The sequence below is a fragment of the Chiloscyllium punctatum genome, chromosome X, assembly GCF_047496795.1.
Source record: "Chiloscyllium punctatum isolate Juve2018m chromosome X, sChiPun1.3, whole genome shotgun sequence".
Lineage (NCBI taxonomy): Eukaryota > Metazoa > Chordata > Chondrichthyes > Orectolobiformes > Hemiscylliidae > Chiloscyllium > Chiloscyllium punctatum.
The window spans coordinates 30,849,844-30,877,486 of NC_092791.1; the positions used below are offsets into that span (position 1 = coordinate 30,849,844).

The 27,643-nt window shown below is 43.1% G+C and overlaps 2 protein-coding genes across 6 annotated transcripts in view; one reads left to right on the plus strand and one right to left on the minus strand.

Moving 5' to 3' along the window:
* Window positions 1-27,643, minus strand: part of LOC140471231 (HIG1 domain family member 1C-like) — a 119,539-nt gene that overhangs the window by 20,617 nt on the left and 71,279 nt on the right. The gene's annotated exons all lie outside the window — the stretch shown is intronic.
* slc11a2 (solute carrier family 11 member 2) overlaps window positions 1-27,643 on the plus strand; it is a 92,274-nt gene that overhangs the window by 17,946 nt on the left and 46,685 nt on the right. For 4 of the 5 annotated variants that reach the window (XM_072567173.1, XM_072567172.1, XM_072567174.1 and 1 more), the window contains exons 2-6: window positions 14,583-14,666; window positions 21,504-21,643; window positions 23,593-23,715; window positions 24,143-24,262; window positions 25,754-25,860. In XM_072567173.1, the coding sequence (XP_072423274.1) occupies window positions 14,583-14,666; window positions 21,504-21,643; window positions 23,593-23,715; window positions 24,143-24,262; window positions 25,754-25,860 (574 nt within the window). Of the gene's footprint in view, window positions 1-10,342; window positions 10,466-14,582; window positions 14,667-21,503; window positions 21,644-23,592; window positions 23,716-24,142; window positions 24,263-25,753; window positions 25,861-27,643 lie in introns of those variants that run through there. The other variant, XM_072567175.1, reaches the window with a different exon arrangement.

Consider the following 27,643-nt stretch of genomic DNA (forward strand, 5'->3'; position numbering starts at 1 on the left):
CCGGATAATCGAGGTTCCTCTATTATTTAAATGGTGAAAGACTGCAGAAAGCACAGTGGCACAGCAAAGTACAATGTAACTCAGCAAGTACAAATACACCCCACAAATGTATATGTGAGTGTAGAGTGTCTAAGTTTGAGAGGATGCGTGTGGGAGTGTGTGTGTGCGCCTGTGTGCATGTATAGTGCAGTGGTGGTCACCTGTAGTATGACATGAACCTAAGGTCCCGTGGGTCCTTGGGTTCATGTCACACTACAGGTGACCACCATTGCAGTACACACACACACACACACAAGCATTCCTCCATACGCATACGCACACGCGCATGCATGCACACACTTACTCCTATACATGTACACTCACTCCTATACACACGCACACACAGACATGCACTCTTATACACGAGCACACACATGCACCCTCTCACAGACTTAGACACTCTACACTCACATATACACTCTCTCACACTCACAACCCCCCACCCCAGACATGCACACACACACGCACACATATACATATGTTTGTGGGGTGAATTTGTACTTGCAGAGTTACATTGTACTTTGTTCAAGAACTGCATGAATCCATGTAAGACTCTGTTAACTCACTTTTTAGATTAGAATCAGTCTAAACATTATGGCACAGACTACAGCACACAGGGGGCTGACACCTTCAACATATTATCTGGCTGAGACCAATTGTTGCAGTTAACCTGAGAATGTAACTTTTAAACATATGAAAGAAGTGAAACTACCATGGTCATTCTAAGAGATGAAAGACTCAACAAACAATCCAGGTATTTTTCAATGTATAATTTCAGTTACATCACACTGTAAACGTTTGCTATAAATTCTGTGCCTTACAATTGTGTCCTCCACAACTACCTGATGAAGGAGCAGCGCTCCGAAAGCTGGTGCTTCCAATTAAACCTGTTGGACTCTAACCTGGTGTTGTGATTTTTAACTTTGTACACCCCAGTCCAACACTGGCATCTCCAAATCATGATAAAAATGAAGGTTGTGTTAAGTATATTGAAGGCTGAGAATCTTGAATTCATGTGTCACAGGTGGTAGTGTCTGAGCAAGGAGGCCTAAATTCAAGTCCTCTCTTGATAAAGTCTCTGAACAGGTTGATTTAGAAAATATCTATTTAAAGCTGAGATACAGATTTCACTCTGTAAGGGAATCTGGTTATAGGGAAAGGGCAGGACAATGGAGTTGAGTATTATCAGATCAGCCATGATCTCATTGGCTGAGCAGACTCAATGGGCTGAATGGTCTACTTCTGATCCAACATCTTATGGCTTTGCATTCTCCTCTGATCTGTCGCATAACTGAAATGCCTCGTCTCTGAAATCATTTATTCTGAATGTTTTCTGCACCCTATCTGAAACCTTCAAGCCCTTTTCTAATTGAGATGCTCCGAACTGCATGTGTGTGATACAGGCAGTCCCCACCTTACCAACGCGATCCCATACAGGCGTGTGTTCTTATTCGTTTTAAAAATCTGACATACAAATGTTTCCTTGTACTTATGCACAGCTATTTTATATTTCCTGTATTGTGTTCTGACTTGCGTACAAACCAACTTGCAAAAGTACTCCAGAACGGAACCCATTGACAACTTGGGGACTGTCAATACAATCTTCCAACTGAAGCAGTAGGTTGTACTGTTCTGAAGTAGTGATATCGGACTCATCATGTTAATTTTTTTTCTCGCTCGAGATGCTGCCAGGCCTGCACTTTTTTGTTTTTACTTTAGATTTCCAGGAGTATTTCACTTTTATTTGTGTTTTGCAGAGATTTACTGTAAACTTTCTTCCTACTGTTCTCTGTGATAAAGCCCAGGATCCTATATGCTTTATGAATGGCTAACTCCACTTGCCCTGCTGCTTTCATTGATTTATGCATGTATGACCTCTGGTCCCTGCATCCCCTTTAGACTTGTACTCCTTATTTTATATTTAAATTATATTTTATCAGCCACTTAGCTACCCATTTCAGTATGTATGGTCGAATACCTTAAAATCACAATGTGAAGTTTCTCTTTTCAGAAATTAGAGTTAGCTGTCTTTTCAGTGTTTGTAGTCGTTACAGTAATGATTAATGTGTATTATATATCTGGGTTTCTTCTACCCCTGTATTCTACTTATATTGGTTACTACATTAAATTATATTGTGTCTAGCTCCCGGTGATTTTGTGTTGGTTATGTTTCTGTGAATGTGATATTTAGGTCTATCTTGTTTGTCTGACGACTAAAAGCAGCAGAACAGCAATGTGTGTTTTGGTTGAACAATAGGTGACTAAGCAAATGTATAACAGTAATACAATATTTACAATAGACATGTTAATCAGCTAATCAGATGATATAATTGTGTGCAATCAAGGCTAAGCTAATATTTTATCATAACACTTTTCAAAATTAGTTATCTTCCTGGACTTTGCAACTGTGAAACAAATTAGTTTGTCCTATCTCCTGAATAGTTTAGACCAAGTTTCTGATTTGAATCATTCATCCTACTCCTCAAAAGAGAAAAAAAAACACAACTGCAGATGCTGGAAATCAGAAACACAAACAGAAGTGGCTGGTGCTTGATTTGTTTTTAGTAACTGTCAGCCCAATTGAATCAGAGGGTGGTCTATCATGCAACAGTCTCTTTCATATTTGAAAGAAGGATCTAGATGAGGGTATGAAGGTATGGTTGTCAAATTTGCTGATGATAAAGATAGGTAAAGAATATGAGGTTACAAAATTGACAGCATAGAGTCCTAGAGATGTACAGCATGGAAACAGATCCTTTGGCCCAACCCGTCCATGTCGACCAGATATTCCAACCCAATCTAGTCCCACCTGCCAGCACCAGGCCCATATCCCTCCAAACCCTTCCTATTCATATACCCATCCAAATGCCTCTTAAATGTTGCAATTGTACGAGCCTCCACCACATCCTCTGGCAGCTCATTCCATACACGTACCACCCTCTGCGTGAAAAAGTTACCCCTTAGGTCTCTTTTATATCTTTCCCCTCTCACCCTAAACCTATGCCCTCTAGTTCTGGACTCCCTGACCCCAGGGAAAAGACTTTGTCTATTTACCCTATCCATGCCCCTCATGATTTTGTAAACCTGTATAAGGTCACCCCTCGGCCTCCGACGTTCCAGGGAAAACAGCCCCAGCCTGTTCAGCCTCTCCCTGTAGCTCAGATCCTCCAACCCTGGCAACATCCTTGTAAATCTTTTCTGAACCCTTTCAAGTTTCGCAACATCTTTCCGATAGGAAGGAGACCAGAATTGCATGCAATATTCCAACAGTGGCCTAACCAATGTCCTGTACAGCCACAACATGACCTCCCAACTCCTGTACTCAGTACTCTGACCAATAAAGGAAAGCATACCAAACGCCGCCTTCACTGTCCTATCTATCTGCGAATCCACTTTCAAGGAGCTATGAGCCTGCACTCCAAGGTCTCTTTGTTCAGCAACACTCCCTAGGACCTTACCATTCAGTGTATCAGTCCTGCTAAGATTTGTTTTCCCAAAATGCAGTACCTCACATTTATCTGAATTAAACTCCATCTGCCACTTCTCAGCCCATTGGCCCATCTGGTCAAGATCCTGTTGTAATCTGAGGTACCTCTCTTCGCTGTCTACTACACCTCCAATTTTGGTGTCATCTGCAGACTTACTAACTGTACCTCTTATGCTCGCATCCAAATCATTTTATGTAAATGGCAAAAAGTAGAGGACCCAGCACTGATCCTTGTGGCACTCCACTGGTCACAGGCCTTCACCCTAAAAAACAGCCCTCCACCACCACCCTCTGTCTTCTACCTTTGAGCCAGTTCTGTATCCAAATGGCTAGTTCTCCCTGTATTCCATCAGATCTAAGCTTGATAATCAGTCTCCTATGGGGAACCTTGTCGAACGCCTTACTGAAGTCCATATAGATCACATCTACCGCTCTGCCCTCATCAATCTTCTTTGTTACTTCCTCAAAGAACTCAATCAAGTTTGTGAGACATGATCTCCTGTGCACAAAGCCATGTTGACTATTCCTAATCAGTCCTTGCCTTTCCAAATACATGTACATCCTGTCCCTCAGGATTCCCTCCAACAACTTGCCCACCACCAAGGTCAGGCTCACCGGTCTATAGTTCCCTGGCTTGTCTTTACCGCCCTTCTTAAACAGTGGCACTACGTTTGCCAACCTCCAGTCTTCCGGCACCTCACCTGTGACTATCGATGATACAAATATCTCAGCAAGAGGCCCAGCAATCACCACCTCTAGCTTCCCACAGAGTTCTCTGGTACACCTGATCAGGTTCTAGGAATTTATCCACTTTTAACCGTTTCAAGACATCCAGCACTTCCTCCTCTGTAATCTGGACATTTTGTAAGATGTCACCATCTATTTCCCTACAGTCTATATCTTCCATATCCTTTTCCACAGTAAATACTGATGCAAAATATTCATTTAGTATCTCCCCCATTTTCTGTGGCTCCACACAAAGGCCGCCTTGCTGATCTTTGAGGGGCCCTATTCTCTCCCTAATTACCCTTTTGTCCTTAATATATTTGTAAAAACCCCTTTGAATTCTCCTTAATTGTATTTGTTAAAGCTATCTCGTGTCCCCTTTTTGCCCTCCTGATTTCCCCCTTAAGTGTACTCCTACTTCCTTTATACTCTTCTAAGGATTCACCCGATCTATCCTGTCTATACCTGACATATCTTCCTTCTTTTTCTTAACCAAACCCTCAATTTCTTTAGTCATCCAACATTCCCTATGCCTACCAGCCTTCCCTTTCACCCTAACAGGAATATACTTTCCCTGGATTCTTATCTCATTTCTGAAGGTTTCCCATTTTCCAGCTGTCCCTTTACCTGCGAACATCTGCCTCCAATTAGCTTTTGAAAGTTCTTGCCTAATACCGTCAAAATTGGCCCTTCTCCAATTTAGAACTTCAACTTTTAGATCTGATCTATCCTTTTCCATCACTATTTTAAAACAAATAGAATTATGGTCGCTGGCCCCAAAGTGCTCCCCCACTGACACCTCAGTCACCTGCCTTGCCTTATTTCCCAAGAGTAGGTCAAGTTTTGCACCTTCTCTAATAGGTACATCCACATACTGAATCAGAAAGTTGTCTTGTACACACTTAACAAATTCCTCTCCATCTAAACCTTTAACACTATGGCAGTCCCAGTTGATGTTTGGAAAGTTAAAATCCCCTACCATAACTACCCTATTATTCTTAGAGATAGCTGAGATCTCCTTACAAGTTTGTTTCTCAATTTCCCTCTGACTATTGGGGGGTCTATAATACAATCCCAATAAGGTGATCATCCCTTTCTTATTTCTCAGTTCCACCCAAATAACTTCCCTGGATGTATTTCCAGGAATATCCTCCCTCAGCACAGCTGTAATGTTACCCCTTAACAAAAATGCCACTCTCCCTCCTCTCTTGCCTCTCCCTTTCTATTCTTCCTGTAGCATTTGTATCCTGGAACGTTAAGCTGCCAGTCCTGCCCATACCTGAGCCATGTTTCTGTAATCCCAGTCCCATGTTCCTAACCATGCCTTGAGTTCATTTGCCTTCCCTGTTAGGCCCCTTGCATTGAAATAAATGCAGTTTAATTTATTAGTCCTACCTTGTCCCTGCCTGCCCTGACTGTTTGTTTGACTCACTTCTGTTCTCAGCTGTACCCAGCTCAGATCGATCTCTTTCTTCACTATCTCCCTGGGTCCTACCCCCCCACCACCTTACTAGTTTAAATCCTCCCAAGCAGTTCCAGCAAATTTCCCTGCCAGTGTATTAGTCCCCTTCCAATTTAGGTGCAATCCGTCCTTCTGGTCCAGGTCATTTCTACCCCAAAAGAGATTCCAGTGATCCAAAAATATGAATCCTTCTCTCATACACCAGCTCCTCAGCCATGCATTCATCTGCTCTATCCTCCTATTCCTGCCCTCACTAGCTTGTAGCACTGGGAGTAATCCAGATATTACTACCCTTGAGGACCTCCTTTTTAAATTTCTGCCTAACTCTCTCTGTAATCTCCCTTCAGAGTCTCAACCTTTTCCCTTCCAATGTCGTTGGCTCCGATGTGGACAATGACCTCCTGCTGGCCCCTCTTCCCCCGTGAGAACATTCTGCACCCTCTCTGAGACATCCTTGATCCTGGCACCAGGGAAACAACACACCATTCTGCTTTTTCTCTGCTGGCCACAGAAACGTCTGTCTGTACTTCTGACTACAGAATCCCCTAACACAATTGATCTCTTGGAAGCCAACATACCCCTCTGTTTAGAGCCAGTCTCAACACCAAAAACTTGGCTGTTTGTGCTACGTTCCCCTGAGAATCCATCACCCCCTACATTTTACAAAACAGCATATCTGTTTGAAATGGGTATATCCACAAAAGACTCCTGCCCTAGGTGCAGACCTCTCTCACCCTTCCTGGAGTTAACCCATCTATGTGACGGTTTCTGAGACTTTCCCTTGTTTCTCACACTCAATCCACCTCAAAAATTAAATAATATTCTAATAGATTTAGAATGAAAAAGAACCATATCATCACATGGTGAGAGATTGCAGAGGGATCTGGGTGTCCTTGTGCATGAATTGTAAAAAGTTAATATGCAGGCACAATAAGAATGAAGAAATCTATTAGAACATTATTTAATTTTTGAGGTGAATTGAGTATGAGAAAGAAGGGAAATTGTGCTTCAGTTATACAGGGCACTGGTGAGACTGCAGCTGGAGTACTGTACACAGGATTATTTAAGGAAGGATGGGAATGAAGGCTGTTCAGGGAAGGTTGACAAAGCTAATGACTGGAATGTTTTGGTTATCTCATTAGGAAAGGTTGGACAGGCTGGATCTCAACCTCCTACACTCCAGTGAAAAAGGTCCCAGAGGCATTTGGATGGGTATATGAATAGGAAGGGTTTGGAGGGAGATGGGCCGGGTGCTGGCAGGTGGGACTAGATTGGGTTGGGATATCTGGTCGGGATGGACAGGTTGGACCGAAGGGTCTGTTTCCATGTTGTACATCTCCATGACTATGACTATGACTCTATCCAGTTCTTGAATATGTTAAAGGCAGAGGTGGATAGAGCCTTGATAAGGGGTTGAAAAGTTGTCCGTAGGTAGGTGGGAAGGTGGATTTGAGGGGACGATTGGATCAGCTATGATCTCCAAGTGACTGAGCAGGCTTGAGGGAAGGCCTTTCAGCCCCCTAATTCACATGCTTGCACGTTGCTTGTTTCTTTTCCTGCAGTCCATTGGTTGCAGAGAACTAAACTCCAAGCTTGCAATATTGTTACAAGTTGAGAGTAGGGCTGGGAGCACAGTTCTGGCTGAAGGTGCTTTAAACTCCTTGTTATCTTCTGACCTGATTAGGAGGCCTGCCATTAGTTTTTTTTTAAAATTGCACTTCTGGAATGGCTTCAGACCTTCCCAAAGTGCTTAACAATTAGTCAAGTATTTTTGAAGTACAAAACCAGTCAAAAAAAACTTCCTTACTGTCAGACAGCATACTTCTGATCAGAACTATTACAGAGAAGTATATTTGCTTTGAAATTTGGAGCATTCCTTCTCTATAAATACCAGTTCCTCTCTGTGAAAACTGCTTGTCATCCTAGAATGCAGCCCCTGCCACGCACCCCCAGCTTCTCTACAACAAATTATTTAAATCCCCCTTCCATGTTGCCTCCAACCCAACTCCCTTTTCAACAATGTGAGGAGTTCATGACTTTCTGAAGCACTGCCCAAACAACTGCAGTCCACGTGCTGCAGGTTGGCCTATAATGAGAATGGAGGACTTTGCAGGGTCGATACGGCCGGTTCTGTTGTTTTATCCAGGTTCCAGGTCAATGCCAGGTGGTCTGTCTGGTTCCGTTTCTTTGTTTAAACTTAGTAGCAATTGATATGGCTGAATGGCTTGCTCAGCCATCTCAGAAGGCGGTTGAGAGTCAACCACATTGCTGTGGGTTTGGAGTCACATATAGGCCTGACCAGGTTTGGATGGCAGATTTCCTTCCCTGAAGGACATCAGTGAACCAGATGAGTTTTTCTGACAATGAACAATGGTTTCATGGTCATCAATAGATTCTTATTCCCAGACTTTTAAAAAAAATTTGAATTCAAATTCCACCATCTACCATGTTGGGATCCAAACCCGGGTTATAGATGGGCCAGTCAAGTGGGCTGTATTGTCCTGGATGGGATCAAGCTCCTTGAGTGTTGTTGGAGCTGTACCCATCCAGGCAACTGGGGAGTATTCCATCACACTCCTGACTCGTGCCTTGTAGATAGTGGACAGGCTGTGGGGAGTCAGTAGGTGAGTTACTCGCTGCAGGATTCCTAGCCTTTGACTTGCTCTTGCAGCCACAATATTTATATGGCTCATCCAGTTCAGTTTCTGGTCAGTGGTCACACCCAGGATGTAGATAGTGGGAGATTCAGTGATGGTAATACCATTGAATGACCGTCAAGAGGCAGTGATTAGATATTCTCTCCTGCTGGCAATGGTTATTGCCTAGCACTCTTGTGGTGCAGATGTTACTTGTTACTCATGCCTGGTTATTGTCTGGGTTTTGCTGCATTTGGACATGGACTGGTGTAGTATCTGAGGAGTGGTGCTGAACATGGTGTAATCATCAGCAAACATCCCCACTGCTGACCTTCTGGAGGGAAGGTTATTGGTAAAGCAGCTGAAGATGTCTGGGCTGAGGATACTATGAGGAACTCCTGCAATGATGTCCTGGAGCTGAGATAACTGACCTTCAACAGCCATTTCCCTTTGCAGCTTGGAATTGTACCTAACCAGAGAGTTTTTCCCAATTCCTACTGACTCCAGTTTTGCTAGACCTCCTTGATGCCCCACTCCTCCATCAAATGCAGCTTTGATGCCAAGTCTCTCTCCTCTCCCCTCTGGAATTCAGCTCTTTTGTCCATGTCTGAACGAATGCTGTAATGAAGTCAGGAGCTGAGTGGCCCTGGTGGAGTCCAAACCGAGTGTCAATAAGTCAGTCTGTGAGCAGTAAACAAGTGCTGTTCAATAGCGCTGTCAATCACTTCCATCACTTTACTGATATTTTGAGTGGACCGACTGAGTATACAGCATTGGCCAGGTTGGATTTGTCCTGCATCTTATGTACAGGGCATACCTGGGCAATTTTCTACATTGTTGGATAGATGTCAAATGTTGGAGCTATGTTGGAGCTATCTTGGAGCACCTTGTCTAGGGGTGAGGCAAGTTCTGCACATCTTCAGTCCTATTCCCAGGCTGTTGTCAGGGCCTGTAGTCTTTGCAGTATCGATCGCCTCCAACTGTTTCATGATATCATGTGAAGCAAATCAAAATTGGCTGAATTTGTACTTGCAGGGTTACATTGTACTTTGCTCAAAAACTGCATGAATTTATGTAAAACTCCGTTATCTCACTTTTTAGATTAGAATCAATCTAAACATCATGGCATAAACAGAGAACACAGGGGGCTAACACCTTCAACATATTGTCTGGCTATCACCATTGTTAACAGCTAACCCGAGAATGCAACTTTTTAAAAAAAAGGTTTTGTGATAGTTTCACTTCTTTCATGTGTCAATCACTGTAGTCTAACAGATGAAAGGCTTAACAGACAATCAATTTTTCAATGTATAATTTCAGTTACATCACACTGTAAATTTTTGCTATACATTCTGTGTGTTAGGATTGAGCCCTCCACTATCACCTGATGAAGGAGCGTCGCTCCGAAAGCTAGTGTGCTTCCAATTAAACCTGTTGGACTATAACCTGGTGTTGTGTGATTTTTAAAATTGGCTGAAGACTGACTACTAGCGACTTTAGGAGCTAAGGTGGATCATCCACTCACCACATCCGGTTAAATATTGCTGCATAGCCTTATCTCTTGTACTGATGTACTGGGTTTTCCCCATCATTAAGGGTGGTGGGGATGTTTGCAAGTGTGTTAGAAAGCTAGAATGGAAACTATGGATGCTGGACTGAATAATTGATAGCCTCACTAGAATACTGGAGAAAGCTATAAGCATCAGGGTCGTATCTTAACTGGGGAAGCTTATCCATTGTACGTGTGCAGTTTGTGACATCAACAGTAGTCTGATCCACCCTGCTTTGTAAATACAGCAGAACCTGAAGCACTCGTTAGGTTCCAGGGCTGCTTTTTGTCATGTTGAAAGTAGGTGAAGGATTTTGTGTGGGTCATGTGTTGCCTGTTTGAAGATAAGGATGCTTGGCAGTAGTGATAGTATAGGAGGGGCAGAGGCTAGCCTTCCAACCCCCACAATCCATTGGTGAAGCAAGTGAGAGAGTAAGGCTGGTCTTGTGACTTGGTGAAAGGCTGCAACTTTTACAGGGTCTCCATTTGAAAGCGTGGTGGGCTTGTCTGCTTTTCTAGCTCTTCCCTCAATAGCAAGTTGTAAACCTTCTGCTGTAAAGGACAAAGTAAGTAACCTTTTTAACTTTCAAATTGCATGAACCGGCATTGTTATTTTTGAGAGGAGATGAGCCCTCTATTCCGAGCACTGTTTGAGCAAGGGAAGCAATTTTCCCTCTGTCAGTAGCTGGTTTTGAGAAGATTTTTAACTTGCTGAATGAAACGTTGAGTTTTCTTTTGTTCCTGTTTCTTGAGGTTTGAGTGGAATCTGTAAACCGATGAACAGGCCCCTTTGAGTCCTTGATCTCTGCATCATGCTGCTGTGTGCTTGTGCTGTACTGCTCACCCTGCAGGTTGCCTGCCTCTCCAGCAGCGCTCTCTGTACCAGTCCTATGGTAGAGAAAGCTTTAAATGAGACTGTTGAAATGCCTCCATGAAGAGCGAACAACTTCATGTGTAAAACAGTACCTTGGGAGCTGCCAAAGCAGGTTAACCAGATAAGTAAGTAATGTTGGGGAATAAAAGCCCCCCGCAAACTCGCTCTGCTCACGTCAAAGCTTTTGGGGCATTCTTTGAAAATCCATGTGGCCACATGGAGTGGAGGTTTGGCAGGGTGGGAAGCTGGTTGATGAATGCTGGATCACAAGAGCTGGAGGCAGACGTTACTAACATTTTTCAGTGATGATTTGGGGTTTTTCAGTGAAACCTTTACCAGCAGCAACTTATATCTGAAAGCTGCAACCCTTCCCCAAACCTGCTTCCCCCACCCCTAGTGTAGTTTTAGCCTTGTGAACATAGCAACTCTAGTGCAGACCACCTCGTTCAAGTACAATCCAGACGTCAAGCTGCCGAATTCTGCATGAGAACTGGAGTTCGTGTGGCATTGAAAACTGTGTGTCAGTACCTGCCATGAAAGGTCAGCAGCTGTGATCTTCAGGCACTTAGTAGATTGGACAGATAAATGTCAGAATAAATTAAACATGGGGAAATGTGAAGTCACATTTTGGGCAGCATGTTGGCTCAGTGGTTAGCACTGCTGTCAGGGACCCTGGCTCCATGCCACCCTCTGGCGACTGTCTGTGTGGGTTTCCTCCCATAGTCCAAAGATGTACAGGTTAGGTAGGTTGGCCATGCAGGGTAATGGGGCTAGAGTAGGGTAGGTGGGTCAGGATGCGATGCTGTTTGGAGGATTGGTGTGGATTTGATGGGCCAAATGCCTGCTTCTATGCTGTAAGGATTCTTATGATTCTGTGAAAGAGAACATACAATAAATAATAAAATTGTAAAAACGCATAGAGCAGACATTTGGGTTCAGATACACAAATGATATAAGTAAGAGGTCAATTTGACAAATAATATACAGGCTTCTTTGTTTTTCCATTCCATGTCTTTCTTTGTAAAACTATGGGCAGTACTCAACCTGTATAGATCTGTGGTCAGCCACAGTTCTAGTATTGAGCCTAATTTTGCTGCTCTACTTTAGCAGGAATCTCCGGGTCATTGACGTGGTCCAGAAAATATTCACAAGGCTAGCAGGGATAAGTGGCTGGAGAAGTCACAGCCCTTTAATAGGTTTGAGAGATCTGGTGGAACCTTTCAAACTCTGAAAGGTTTTGATTGTGTAAATTAGGAAAAGTGTTCCCTGTCGATTTATTGTCAGTAACTAGCAAGGTCAAGTTGATCAAAAGAATGACTGGAGCGATTTGGAGGAGTTATTTGCACTGTTGTAACTTTAAAAGGGTGTGTGTGGCACAAGCTTTTATGGAGAGTGCACAGGGACAATGGTAAAAGGGCTGGACAATGGGTTTGAGCTTTCTCGGGGAGTGCATTGGCCATAAGCAAATGCCTGCCTTCATCTTTCAGAATGTTTTGTTTATTTTATTATTTGAGTTACTCAATGTTTTGATCTATTTCTGTTCAAACCCTGCCTCTGAAGTGAGCATGGTAACAAAAAAACTTTCTTTGTCTGAAATAAGTAAACAGAAGAGTCAAAAATACCAGTTGCTGGAAAAGCTTAGTAGTTCTAACAGCTTCTGTGAAGAGAAATCAAAGTTAACACTTCGGATCCAGTGACCCTTCCGCAGACCTGCTGAACATTTCCAGCAATGTCTGTTTTTGTTTCTGATTTACAGCATCTGCAGTTCTTTAGGTGTTTATTATAGAAGTTAAGAGTCTGTTGGTCATTAATCTAGGTAAAAACAATGACTGCAGATGCTGGAAACCAGAGTCTAGATTAGAGTGGTGCTGGAAAAGCACAGCAGTTCAGGCAGCATCCGAGGAGCAGTAAAATCAACGTTTTGGGCAAAAGCCCTTCATCAGGATTACAGGCAGAGAGCCTGAAGGGTGGAGAGATAAATGAGAGGAGGGTGGGGGTGGGGAGAAAGTAGCATAGAGTACAATAGGTGAGTGGGGGAGGGGATGAAGGTGATAGGTTAGGGGGGAGGGTGGAGTGGATAGGTGGAAAAGAAGATAGGCAGGTAGGACAAGTCATGGGGTCAGTACTCTATGCTACTTTCTCCCCCACCCCCACACTCTCACTTATCTCTCCACCCTTGAGGCTCTCTGCCTGTATTCCTAATGAAGGGCTTTTGCCCGAAACGTCGATTTTACTGCTCCTCGGATGCTGCCTGAACTGCTGTGCTTTTCCAGCACCACTCTAATCTAGACTCTGGTCATTAATCTATTCAACTGGGCCTTTTGAAGCTTACCTGAAAACAGAAGGAGAGCTGTTGGGCGAAAGCAGGCCATGAAAGTAGCTCGGAAACCCATTTTACAGCAATCAGGAGTATCTGCAGAAATACATTTTGATGGTATCGATCAGGAGCCTGGGTTATTGAAAAGATGATGCAGGATCAGTGGATTGGGCTCAGCTGTGAGGTGTATGATTATCCCAAAATGGGCCACCCACAATTCAGCTCTTGGTTATGGTCGAGTTTCTTCAGGCTATTGCCAGAGATTCCAATAAAGCCGAAAGGATATCCTCAGAGTCTGATGAGAGCACGATTCTATGTTTGTGTGTGAGTCTGCATGAATAGTATGACTCCCTTGTTAAGTTCTTTTTCCTGAAGTTCTTACACACTTGATGCAACTGCAACACACCAACTTTTGTGAACAAGCAAAATTTATTAAGCACAGTACAGTACAAGCTTCGGTGAAACTCTGACCCCTCCTCGCCATGCTTGCGAGGCATGTCCAGGGGGGTGTCTCTGGAGGAATCTTTTAACACCCACCTCACAGGGCTTATGGGGTCATAGCAAAAGCTCTCCCTGAACAAAGGAAACAGTCCTTCCTTTATACAGAATCTTTACATCACAGTTAGTAATGCCCACAAGACAATCCCCAGTCACTATAGTTTTTTTATTTGTAACTATAGGGGAGTAGTCAGAATTCCAACTATAATGTTCTTATCAATTTCTGAATACGGGATGAAAACAGTGTAAATCATCCCTGAATGGCAAGGGATGGGAATGGAAACATCCCACATTCCACCTCTAAGACAAAGATGCGCCACCCTACCCCCCCCCCCCCCTCCCCCCCACCCACCCACCCAGGGCATCCAATTTCTTGCAGCAAATTAACTCTTTAGTATCATACCATCTGCAAGCTGGCTGTGTACTGTACAGATAAGAATGTTCAATGGGAGAGAGTGGGTACTGCACTGTCTCTCGCATGTCAGTCTAGAGTCTGAGACACTCATGAAATCAAAGCTTAATAGTATTTTCTGCAGGTCTGACTTGTTAAACTCACACAGGACCCCTACTCCTATTTCGTCTCTCAAACATGGCTCTGTCCAATGATGTGCAGAATTCAGTCACTGATTACTCCCTATCTCAGGCAAATAGGCACAATACTGTATGGATTTCTCAGCAAGGACTGGAGGCTCTCTAACATTTCAAAAACTGTGTGGGCACTTTCCCCCGAAACTATATTGCGTACACACACACACACACACACACACACACCCCTTTTAAAATGATTGGGAACACTGTTCAGTAGGTTACAGTGTGCCAACCTTGGCACTGTGCTGAAACATTCCATGGTAGTTAACGCACTTTGTTTCCTGCTGTGTTGGCTTGAGCTGAATACCTGTTTGTGCTGAGTAAACACTCCAACTCTCTTCCATTTGCTGTTCCTTGTTTGTTTCTTTTGTCCGCTTTTGATTTTTTTTGTTTGTATTTGCTACAGGGAACGTGGCTTCGGCAGAGAACTCGGAGTGGGGACTGGTTCCTATCAACATGGCTCCTGACCAGGAAAAGAAAGAGTTGACCGGTAAATTCAACGTCTGTATCCTCCGATATCCCTGATTTGTTTGTGTTGGATATCCCTCTGCCTCTGGTACAGTGTGGGGAATTATTCCAGAACTTTGCAGAGAAGCATTAGTACGCACTCTGGCATGCTCTTGCCTATTTGCCTCCCTCTTTGGTGTGCCGCCTTTAACAAGACCTTCCAAATCCTGCCCTGCCCTGCCTTGCACGCTTTCTCCATCTCTTCGCGTGTCTTCCCCCCCCCCCCCCCCCCCCCCCCAAAAAAAAGTGAGTGCTGCTATTACTGGCAGTAAGAGAAATTTAACTTTCTTTCCTTGCTTTTCATGTCTAGCCTGTATCCCAGGCACAGAAGCAGTTAAAAACCTTCGCTACAGTTCAGATTTGTTTTGTTTACTTTGAACAAGTGAAATTGTACAGCTTAAAGACTGGCAAGATGAATAATCTAATGCTGTTATGATGGTTCTTTCGGGATAGCATTACTTAATGCAAGAAGTCCCATTCTGTTTCCTGGTCCTTTTTTTTTGAAGATTTAGAAGGAGGATCAGGCTAGCATAAAATACCTGAAAAAGAAGCCCATCAAGTTTAAACTTTCAACCAGCAATTTTGATTATTTAAAATCTCACAACGGTCAGAAAGTCCAAGGAAAATTGCATTGCACGTTATTTGGGCATTTGTAATTTGTGGAGTTGTAATTTTAGTTTGTCCATTGAAGTTTGATGAAGGGTGTTAACTGTAAATTATATGTTTTTCTGCTGTGCTTACTCAGCTTTGGTAAAATGAATAACTTGTTATTTTAATCTTAAAATGGGTGATGCTCCATTACTCTTTCATCAGAGTGGGATTTTATGGAGTCAAAGGATATGTTTAATTGTTGAGAGCAATTGTCAGACTGAATTTGTGGTTCAGTTTCTCAACATGTTGCCAAAACCTTAGATGGATCTCAAAGCAAAACCTGAGTAGAACATAGAACCTCGAACAATATAGCACAGAATGGGCCCTTTGGCCTACGATGTTGTACCGAACATTTGTCCTAGCTTAAGCACCTATCCATGTACCTATCCAATTGCCACTTAAAGGTCACCAATGATTCTGACGCTGCCACTCCCACAGGCAGCGCATTCCATGCCCCCACCACTCTCTGGGTAAAGAACCTACCCCTGACATCCCCCCCATGCCTTCCACCCTTCACCTTAAATTTATGTCCCCTTGTAACACTCTGTTGTGCCCGGGGAAAAAGTCTCTGACTGTCTACTCTATCTATTCCCCTGATCATCTTATAAACCTCTATCAAGTCACCCCTCTTCTTTCGCCGTTCCAATGAGAAAAGGCCTAGCACTCTCGACCTATCCTCGTACGATCTATTCTCCATTCCAGGCAACATCCTGGTAAATCTCCTCTGCACCCTCTCCAAAGCTTCCACATCTTTCCTAAAATGAGGCGACCAGAACTGCACACACTACTCCAAATGTGGCCTTACCAAGGTCCTATACAGCTGCAACATCACCTCACGACTCTTGAATTCAATCCCTCTGCTAATGAATGCTAATACGCCATAGGCCTTCTTACAAGCTCTATCCACCTGAGTGGCAACTTTCAAAGAGCTATGAACATAGACCCCAAGCTCCCTCTGCTCCTCCACCTGACCAAGAACCCTACCGTTAACCCTGTATTCCACATTCTTATTTGTCCTTCCAAAATGGACAACCTCACACTTGACAGGGTTGAACTCCATCTGCCACTCCTCAGCCCAGCTCTGCATCATATCTAAGTCCCTTTGCAGCCGACAACAGCCCTCCTCACTATCCACAACTCCACCAATCTTCGTATCATCTGCAAATTTACTGACCCATCCTTCAACTCCCTCTTCCAAGTCATTAATAAAAATTACAAACAGCAGAGGACCCAGAACTGATCCCTGCGGAACTCCATTTGTAACTGGGCTCCAGGCTGAATATTTACCATCTACCACCACTCTCTGACTTCGACCGGTTAGCCAGTTCTCTATCCAACTGGCCAAATTTCCCACTATCCCATGCCTCCTGACTTTCTGCATAAGCCTACCATGGGGAACCTTATCAAATGCCTTACTAAAATCCATGTACACTACATCCACTGCTCTACCCTCATCCACATGCTTGGTCACCTCCTCAAAGAATTCAATAAGACTTGTAAGGCAAGATCTACCCCTCACAAATCCGTGCTGGCTGTCCCTAATCAAGCAGTGTCTTTCCAGATACTCATAAATCCTATCCCTCAGTACCCTTTCCATTACTTTGCCTCCCACCGAAGTAACACTAACTGGCCTGTAATGCCCGGGGTTATCCCTATTCCCTTTTTTGAACAGGGGCACAACATTCGCCACTCTCCAGTCCCCTGAGTAGGGACTTGTCTACAAGTGTGATGTAATATAGGAGATAAAACCTTCTGGTAAGAGAGGATTTAAAACCACAGCTGATAGCAGCATCAACAGTTGCACAATTGTTTAAAAGTTGCAATTTGAGCTCCTGGCTCCCCTCTGAATTCACAAGTCAGCAATGTAAACAGTATCTTTGGCTTATCTAAGCGGGCCAAGAGGTCAAATGCAGCCTGAAACAAAAGGGCAACATGTCAAGCCCAACACCAGCAGCAGCAGCAGTTTGTAACATCTATTGTCATAACGTTCAAGGCTATGGGTCTCGTGTGGGAAAATGAGACTCCTGCAGATAGTAGTGGATTTGTTACACTGCTGACTCAATAGGCTGAAGGGCTTCTTTGTACTTAATGATTCTTTGATTCTTGCTGTCTGCAGTACTCAAAAACAACATTTCTTGTGATGGTTATTCCTATTTTTAATGTCCTTCTCTATTTTAAAAAGTTTTCTTTTCAGCACAGTCAGGCTCCAAGCCAGTCGACCTGTGTGCTTTTCCTGGGCTGAATCGAACCAAGTGTGACTGCATATTGTGGACTCTGCACGCTCTGATTCAGATTAGTCCCAGAAACAGCCTGTTTTCATTATTGCTGTCCCTATTGGAGTCCTCTGATTCCCACCTGTACTCCATTCCTTGAAAGAAAAACAGTGTGTCTTTATACATCATAAACTGTGTCAAGGCACTTCACAGGAGCATTATAAATCAAAGTATAACACCAGGTGATCCAAAGAAATATTGAGTCCGATTACTCAAAGTTCAGTCAAAGTGTTTAGCTTTTAGGAGGTCCTTAAAGGAGGAAAGCAAAGTGGAAAGGTTTCAGGATGGAATCCTAAAAGCTGGGGTCCAGGCAGCTGAAGGCAGAGTTGTGAAAATTAGAGAAGCATTAGGTATCTTAAAGGCTGTAGGACTGGAGGGAATTAGAGATGGGATTTGAAGACAAGGTATGAATTTAAATATTGAGATGTTGCTGTGCTAGGAGCTACTGTAGGTCAGCAAGCACAAGGGTGATAGGGATGGGGCTTCTTGTTAAATCATGGGCAGCAGAGTTTTAGATGAACTCCCGCTTTACAGGGGATAGAATGTGGGAGACCAGTCAGGAGTCTATTGGAATAGTCCAGTCTAAAGGCAGATTTGCATTTAGGTAGTATCTGGACCTCAGGACGTCCAAAGTCACTTTATAAGCAATGAGATGTCATCGGTGCTATAATAAAAGGAATCAGCAGCTTATCTGCAAACAACAGGGTCCTGGAAGCAGCAACGTCACCGTTTAGGAAATTTTCTGGATCTGCTTTGCTGGATTTGGGTGTTATAACTGAATTTCCACTACATATCCAGTGAAGTGACAGCAGGTCTAAGGAATGTCATAGCTGAGCTTTAATGGAATGATTGCACTTCATATTAAAACCCAAGTGTGTAAGGAGGACCAAATTCACACTGGCCAATTCCCACATTGTCACTCTCCTCTCCTCTCCTCTCAATCATCACAAAGTGATAGGAAGTGTTGTCGACAGTGCTATGACAAATCTTTTCACTGATGCTTAGTCTGGTTTCCATCAGGGCCACTCAGCTCCTGACCTTGTGCAACCTTGGTTCTCTGCACCTGTAACACTATACTCTGCATTCTGTTCTCTTACCCTGATGTACTTATGTAAGATATGATATGTCTGGATAGCATGCAAAACAATACTTTTCACTGTATTTTGGTACATGTGATAGTAAATCAAATCAAACACGAACAAAACAGCTGAACTCCGAAGTGAGGTGAGAGTGATAGCCCTTGACATCAAGGCTGCGTTTGACTGTGTGGCATTAAGGAGCCCGAGCAAAATTCAAGCCAATGAGAATTGGGGAAATCTGCTGGTGAAAGTCATATCCAACACAAAGGAACATGGCTGTGGTTGTTGAAGGTCAATTATCTCGGTTCCAGGACATTTCCGCAGGATTTTTTCAGGGTCATGTTCGAGGTCAAACCATCTTCAGCTGCTTCATCAATGACCTTCCCTCATCACAAGGTTAGAAGTGGGGATGTTCGCTGATGATTGCACAATGTTCAGCACCATTCACAACTCCTCAGATACTGAAGCAGCTCTTGTCCATGTTTGGCAAAACCTGACAATATTCAGCATTGTGTTGATCAATAGCAAATAACCTTTGTGCACATGAGTGTCATGTAATGACCATTTCTAGTGAGAGAGAATCCAACACTCCCTTGATGTTCAAAGTCATCATTATTGTTAACTTTCACACTATCAGTATTCTGGGGGCTATCATTGACCAGAAAATGGATAAAACCAACCATAATGATAAGAGCAGGTCAAAGGCTAGGATTCCTACAGTGAGTAATTCACCTCCTGTCTCTCCTGCCTGTCCACCACCTACAAGGCACAAGTCAGGATTGTGATGGAATACTCCCTACGTGCCTGGATGGGGGCAGCTCCAACAACACTCGGAGCTTGACCCCATCCAGATCAAATCAACCAGCTTGATTCACCATCTTCAACACTCACTCCTTCCTCTACTGAAACACTGTGACAAGAGGATGAGAGATCTACCAAATGCTCTGCAAGAACTCACCAAGGCTCCCTTGACATCATCTTCCAACCCTGTGACCCCCTACCACCCGGAAAGGCAAAAAGCAGCAGGTACACGGAAACACCAGCACCTTCGGGTTCCCCTCCAACCACTCATTATCTCGACTGTGAAATGTATTGCCACTCTCTCACTCTTGCTGGATCGAAATTCTGGACCTCCCTTCCGAAACGCACAATGGACGGCCCTACACCATATGAATTGTTGTGGTTTCAAAAAGGCAGCTCACTATCACCTCAAGGGCAGCTAGAGAAGGGTGATCAATGTTGGCTCATCCAACGATGCCTGAAAATGCATAAAGGAAGCACAAGTAAAAGAACAAAAGTCGTCTTAATTGCTAACAATATCTACAATATCACTATTACAAAAATGCTGAAGGAGCACTTTAACCTCCAAAAAGGGCTGAGCAAAAAGGCATTTGGGAATCGCTGTCATAACTGTTTTTGCCTCAAATGTTGAGGGTGGGTCATTAAGTTTTTTTTTCAAGGCTGAGACAGATTTTTAATCAGTGAGGGCATCGAGGGTTATGGCAAAAGGACCTGAAAGTGGAGTGGAGGATTATCCGATCAGCTATGATCTTATTGAATGACGGAGCTTACTCGATGGGTGGGCTTGACTGACTACTTCTCCTACATCTTCAGGTCTAAATTTCTCAACTTCTTTCTCGAACGCTAAGATCCTCTTCAAAGCTTTGTCTTTTCAGTTGAATTTTCTTTTCTTCTCTCCCATACCTTGGGATATGTTCTATGTGAGAGATCCAGTGTAAACGTATGTTGTGTAATTCCTAAAGGCAGGAACAGTTGTTGTCTGATTTAGTTAATCAAAAAAACTGCTCTAGAAAAGTGGGGGGATTGTGGTTTCTACAGTGGTGTTTGTGGCTTGGGTGATGTTGGCTGATTAATTTTTAAAAAGACTAGAATTGCCCATCCTAAGAAACATGGCTACTTCACCAAGATTGTTGTCATTTTTACAATGCAGGCATAGATCAACAGTGCTGTCCAGTATTATCGGTTTTGTAGCTACTGGAAAATTCACACAATGGATCTATAATAAGAGAGCTCTGTTTTCTTTTAGATTTGGTTCCTTGTTTTTAAAAAAAGACAAGTGGCTGTTTTACAATCGTAGAAGGTATGATTATCTCACTGCTCACTTAATAGTCTCTGGCCATGGTTGTGTACTGGTTTATCACACTTCCTTCCTTCTCTCTGAAGGATTGGGTGAGTACAGTAGGTTATTACTGCCCTTTCCAGTTTATTGAACAAGGTGGTATAATGGATTATCACGATGCCCTTTCCTGCTCTGGAGTTGGCTGATACATGAGTTATCAGAATATTCTTTCAGTCTGGGGACTGGATGAGTACACCTGGGTTATCTCACACCTTTTTCACTCTGGGACTCAGGTTGACTGTCCTGCTGAAAGTTTCTGCTAGTTGTAAAGGCTGTATGTAATTCAGTTGTTTAAGCCTCTTGTGGATCCCATGGTATCTGATTTGTGATAGAATGGAAACCATTTGTTTGGCAGCTTCATGGCTGCAGTACTAAACTAGCATCTCAGCACATGATGAGGTCTTACTCATTTCTGGTTGACCAATAGGATGATGAAAACTATTACCTGGTTATATTTAAAAATTTCCTCTGGGGAAGGGAACCTGTTCTGCTTAATTCTGGCTTTCATGTGGCTCTTATTGTACACTTTTATGATAGATTCTTCATATCCTGAGGATGGGCAATGAAGGCTGCCCTTGCTCGTGTCATCCACATTGCCTAGAATTAGAAGAAGCGTGGCTGCTGATTCAATGGTACTGCTCAGATCTCAACGTGATTGAATCACTTTCTGTTTTCAGAACCACACCTAGAATCTGATGGCACTTCAAACATTCACTTGAGGTACAGCACTATCACTCCACCAGCATCTCCTGATCCAACTGAGGAGCACTCTCAAACTTATCTAGATGAGAAGATCCCAATCCCAGATGATAGCTCGGTGAGAATTTTCTTGCATGCTAGAAGTTTTTTTTTAAAAATGCTTGCGTGTGTGTTTTTTTTTTCTTGCTAGCTCTTTGTTCCTGCTGTTCAAAGTTTAAAAATCACACACCAGGTTATAGTCCAACAGGTTTAATTGGAAGCACTAGCTTTTGGAGTGCTCTGAAAGCTCGTGCTTCCAAATAAACCTATAACCTGGTGTTGTGATTTTTAACTTTGTACACCTCAGTCCAACACCAGCATCTCCAAATCATGTTCCTGCTGTGATGGTGTTAGCTGAGGTGCGCATATCATCATTGGTCATCCTCTGCCATTTCACCAAAGTGACATTCATCGCTTGTTAACTTGAGATTGAACCTTGGTTGGTCCTGTAGTCAAATAACCCAATCCCACCCTATGTTCTCCTTAACTGAATGAGTGAGGACTGGTCACATGAAGTACAACACCAGTGCTCTGCCATGATCTCTTGACCCACGGAAGAAAGCCATCAACATCAAATCTACCTTGTCCATCCTGGCTGTGATCAGCTTACGGATTGAATCAGGGCCTTTCCTGGCTAATGTAGTTGTGTGGTATACTGACCGTACCCAGTAAGTTGTTGGAGAAGACGCCACTTTCAAGAATGAAGTATGTATAAAGGCTATGAGCACAAAAGGGATCATTGTGAGGATGTAAATTAAACCCTTGTGTCGGGTAAAAGTCCAAAAAATGTTTGCGCTCAGCCCTGTTTCTGTAACTTGATCTCTTGACTGGCTTCTTGTTGTTCTTTGTTTAATGGTGCTTTCTATCAGGTGCAATATTTGATGAAACCAGTTACTGTGATTCTTTTAACTCAGACCTGATGCTGCTTCTGTTTTCCTTGAGGTCATAGTCTGTTTAATGTGCTATGCCTAGTGACTGAAGTTTGAAATGGGGTCAGCCCTCTGCAGTGAATTTGATCATCCAATCCATGAGTCCAGCAGGTCCGCAGCATTCCAGGGTGTTGGTAATCTTTTGGCTTTTCACCCTGAAAGCCAATTCCCCAAAAGGTAGAATGATCCAGCTCAGACAAACAATAGGAAGCAGTTCTGGTACACTACTGTTCGAGCTGGTTCAGTGCCAGGTGTTAAAAATAACACCTGCACCCAGTTACAGTCCAACAGGTTTTTTGGAAGCTTTTGGAGGACTTTTACCCGACACGAGGGTTTAATTTACATCCTCACAATGATCCCTTTTGTGCTCATATCCTTTATACGTACTTCATTCTTGAAAGTGGCGTCTTCTCCAACAGCTTACTGGGTACCACACAAGTACATAAGCCAGGAAAGGCCCAGACTCAATTCATGAGCTAGTGCTTCCAAATAAACTTGTTGGACCATAACCTGGTGCTGTGATTTTTTTTTTAAACTTTGTCCACTCCAGTCCAAGACCAGCTCCCCCACATCAATGCCAGATGTCTAACAGGAAGGTGCAAATTTCTTTGTTGGAGATTCTTGAACATTGTCCTGTGGTTCTGCCCAGCTGACCAAACAAATACTACCAATCGCCGTTATTTACTCAGTGTGATCTGATGATATAGTACTAATATAGCTGTTGCTTTGGCCTAATGGAAGAACCCTTACCTTTTAATTTACAAGATTGTGCATTTAAGTCCCAGCTGGACTTGTATACATCATCTAGATTGGCATTCCAGCATATTACTATGCTGCACTGTTGGTGGTGCTGCCCTACATTCAAACAAGAGACTTATTCTCCTATTCAGCTTCTGCTTAAAGAAGGGCAAGGAATTCTCCTTGCGTTCTCCTCCCTCAACTGTGGAGAAGAATGTTAGCCAAACACAGTTTTATTTTGTCATTAATTTTAAACATCCCATCCTGCATCCTCTCTTTTGAATTGAAATGACATAAGAATAGACTATGAGAAACTCCGCTGTCGTGTGTCTAAGTAACTGGGCTTTCTTTTTCCTGTCAGACTCGATTTAGCTTTCGGAAGCTCTGGGCCTTCACTGGGCCTGGCTTTCTGATGAGTATTGCATATCTGGATCCAGGAAACATTGAATCTGACCTTCAGTCTGGGGCTGTAGCAGGATTTAAGGTACATCCAAGATTTTTTGGAAAAAATACTATGCTTATTTGAAACTCTGTATGCAAAAATGGTCCGATTAGCATTCTATATTAAAGTCAAGAGTGTGGTGCTGGAAAAGCTCAGCCGGTCAAGCAGCATCCGAGGAGCAGGAGAATTAACGTTTCGGGCAAAGGTCCTTCATCGGGAACCTCACTTTCAGTTGATTCTGTATTGAAGACCAGAGGAAGTGCCAAATTGCGTCTTCTGACCTACGTGCTGTTGGTTTTTAGCCTTGAAAGAAAGCCAGATGCTTTGCTTGCAGAGTGTGCCGGTGATATTTAGGATGCAAACTTAGTACTGGAACCCAGGAATGTGTTTGTGTGACATAACCTTAAAATTTTCCAAACTGAGAGACTGGGATTATGAACTGTGTGCAACTTGGTTTGTCTTTCTGCAGCTGCTTTGGATCCTGCTGACAGCTACCATTATAGGGTTGTTGCTCCAGCGACTGGCTGCACGTCTAGGAGTGGTAACTGGGATGCATCTTGCTGAGGTCTGCCACAGGCAGTATCCGAAGGTATGTATTAAGTTTCGGTAGATCTACTTACAATGCATTATGTATATGAGAACATGAAGGCAAGAGCCACTTACCCAATAAACCTTTGCTTTATCGATAGATGAAACCACCTATGCATCCCTTCACCATGACTAGAGGTAGATAAGCAGATGAAATATTATTGGAGGGAGATGGGAATGTTGAGTAATGAAATTGAACATGATTTTATTGAATGATTATAACAGGCTTGAGGGCTGAGTGGCCTACGCCTGCTCTTAATTTGTATGTTTGTGTGCCTCTGTCATAGACGTACGGACTCCTGCTACAGCATCAAGATGGCCTGTATTGAAGTCCCCAATGATATCCATTTTGGATGTGATGCCTTGTCTCTCCTTTACCCCTTTGTAAGACTCTGTTACCAATGCCATCCTCCTCTGTTGTCCAGCTCATTGGGATTGCCTTTGGCTCCAGTCAGGCTTGTCCATTTGTGGCCAGAAGATTGATTTGACAATAGATTCTGTTCTTGTTTCCACCCTGTTGCTCCCAGAACTGTCTGTGGATCTAAGCTTTCTCCTCTTTCCATCACAAACATGGGGTCAGGTTCCACACTTGGTCTGATAGTGACCCAGATCAACCTTGCCATTACCTCAAGAATCATCTTCCCCCATACCGCAACACTGAATCTGTTGTCAAGCTGCTGGACTGATATCCATTATGAGATGAGCTGCAGTTATTTCCAGCTAAACAGTGGGAAGATTGAAACCGTCAGCTTTGGCCCCTGCCAAAGGCTGTGTATCCTTGCCCTGGTTTATAGCGTACTCCCGGCCCAGTGTCTGAGGTGGAACCAGCTTGTTCACAATCTCAGCAACACTGAGCTTGTAATGAGCTTCTGACTTGTATTCTCTTTCACTCGCAAAGACCACCCACTTCCATCTTTATAATATCATCCATCTCTGCCCATGTTCAGCTAAGCTGTGTGAAAACCCTTATTTATGCCTTTGTTACCTTCAGACGCAATTATTCCAGTGTTCTCCTGGCAGACCTTGCATCATCCGTTCTCCATAAATTTCAACTCCTCCAAAACTTACTTGCCTGTATCTGAGCTGAAACTATGTGCTGTTCATCTATCTCCCGGTCTTTGTCGTGACTTCATTTTAAAATTACTCTGACCTTATTGTCTCCAGTTTTCTAAACTCTTTCAGCACCATAACCCTTTGAATTATCAGTGCTGCTCTGCTTCTGACCTGTTTTAGATGCCTGATTTGAATGGTTCTGCCACAGGTGAAGTCTGTAATCTCAGGAATTCCCTCCCTAAACCCTTCTGCTGCTCTTTTCTCCTCAAAGATCCTCCTGAAGAACTACCTCTTGACTAAGCTTTTGGTGGTCATGATGTTTTCTCCTTTTGGTTCAGGGTTGATCTTATTTTGATTACATATCCAAAGTGCTGTAGGATTTTTTTTGTATGTTATATCTGTTATCTTTGTAATAGTGTCTGTATTGTTCACGTTGCAGTTCCCTCGAATTGTTTTGTGGTTGATGATCGAGCTGGCAATCATTGGCTCAGACATGCAGGAAGTGATTGGATCAGCCATAGCTATTAACCTACTGTCTGTTGGAAGGTAAAGTGTGAACACTGATCATGACTTACTTTTAGGGGAACTACCAAAGCAGCAACAAGACCAGCATGAAAATGTAACTGTGCTCTTCTGTGTTTCTGACTAAGGACTTGTCCCAGTTTGGTTTGTTCCAGACCAATTCATTAGAAATGACTTCTAGCAAGGAACTAAATGACAGCTGTGACCTCTGATCCTGGGATCAAGAAAAACTAAAATGGATGGCTTTGCTGTTCGCAGGGGTCCTATATGAAAGGGTTTGGTCAGTCTTGATCCTGTTCTTTGTGAACTAAATCCAATGCAAGACATGCGTAATTCAGCAGGAATTAGCATTCTGCCTCTGAAAAGCCAAGGTGTACGAAACAGAAATACATATTTTAATGGTTCAAGAGGGAAAAGCCTTTCTGAGATGAGAAGTGAAACATGTCATGAGCACTGAGTAAAGGGAGCTTTCCTCTGTATCTAACCTCGTGCTGTCCCTCTCCTGGGAGTGTTTGATGGGGGACAATGTAGAGGGAACTTTATCCTGTATCTAACCAGGTGCTGTACTGTTCTAGGAGTGTTTGATATGAATATTAAGTGCATGTAATGGGAGAAGCTCTAGTTGACAGCAACCATAATATTAAACTTTTAGTATGTTTTGAACTTGCAGTAATCACATTGTGAATGTTGTCACAGATAAGAAAAGCATAACCTATTAGCTGCAATTCAATAAGACAGCGAATTCGTTGTTGTGAAAGGATGCCCCCATTGTTGCTCATTGATCGTATTGGCTTTTGAGTTAAACATTGTGGGTTGAAGCCTCAATTAAGCACATAACCAAGGATAACAGTTCAGTGCAGTAATGAAGGAATGCTGTACTGTTGGAAGAGACCTTATTTTAATTGGATCTTAAATCAAGATCCAGTTTGCTTGTTTAGTTAAGGTACTATCAGAGGGCACCTTGGAAAGATGAGCAGAGAAATCTCTTGGTGTCATGGGCTAACTTTCTGCCACAACTAACTTGGCCGAAGAGCGGGTGATCTGGGCATTCGTCACATTGCTGTTTGTGAGAGCTTGCTGTGCGCGAATTGGCCGATTGGTTTCTCATTACAACAGTGACTGCAGTACTTCGGCCTAAAGGACTTTACAGCCAAAGAGGCATTATATGGCGCAATATAAGTGCAAGCTCCTTGCTTTCTTTGCTGGCAGCTGTTCCTGCACTTGGGCCTTCATATAAGTTTCTGGACTTTAAAAGTGCAGCTTCAATCCACTTGATTTTTTTTCTGCAAACCACAAAGTGCTATCATGTATTTTATGCTCTGGTTGATTTCACATTGTTTCATGTTTTGATTCTGGGCAGTTAGTGAACTTTGAGATGATACATCAATTTGTAGGGTAATACTAGGCTAAGTTTTTTTTTGTCAAGAGTGGTAGAACATTATAGAAACAGATCACCTTTCCCATTGATTTCATGCCCTGTGTTCCTCTTGGTGGCCATTTTGTCTAATCCAACTCCATTTTAAAAAAAATGATCTTCATCAAATGAACATTGTGAGAAAGATTCGGAAATTGTAAAACAGAGGGGTCACTTTGTAAGGCAGCTGTCATTTAGTTCATACATATTTATTATTGGGTTCTAACATTTCAGGGGCAACTGTTGAAAGTACTTAATATTGAGGTGAAGGGCCCCACGCCCATGGTGCAGGGCACCAGCAAGACTATTGTGTGCGAGAGAGAGATGGGATCAGTCGGGGAGTAGCAATACTTCCATGACAACAAGGTTAGATTTTAAAAGCTATCAATTTTA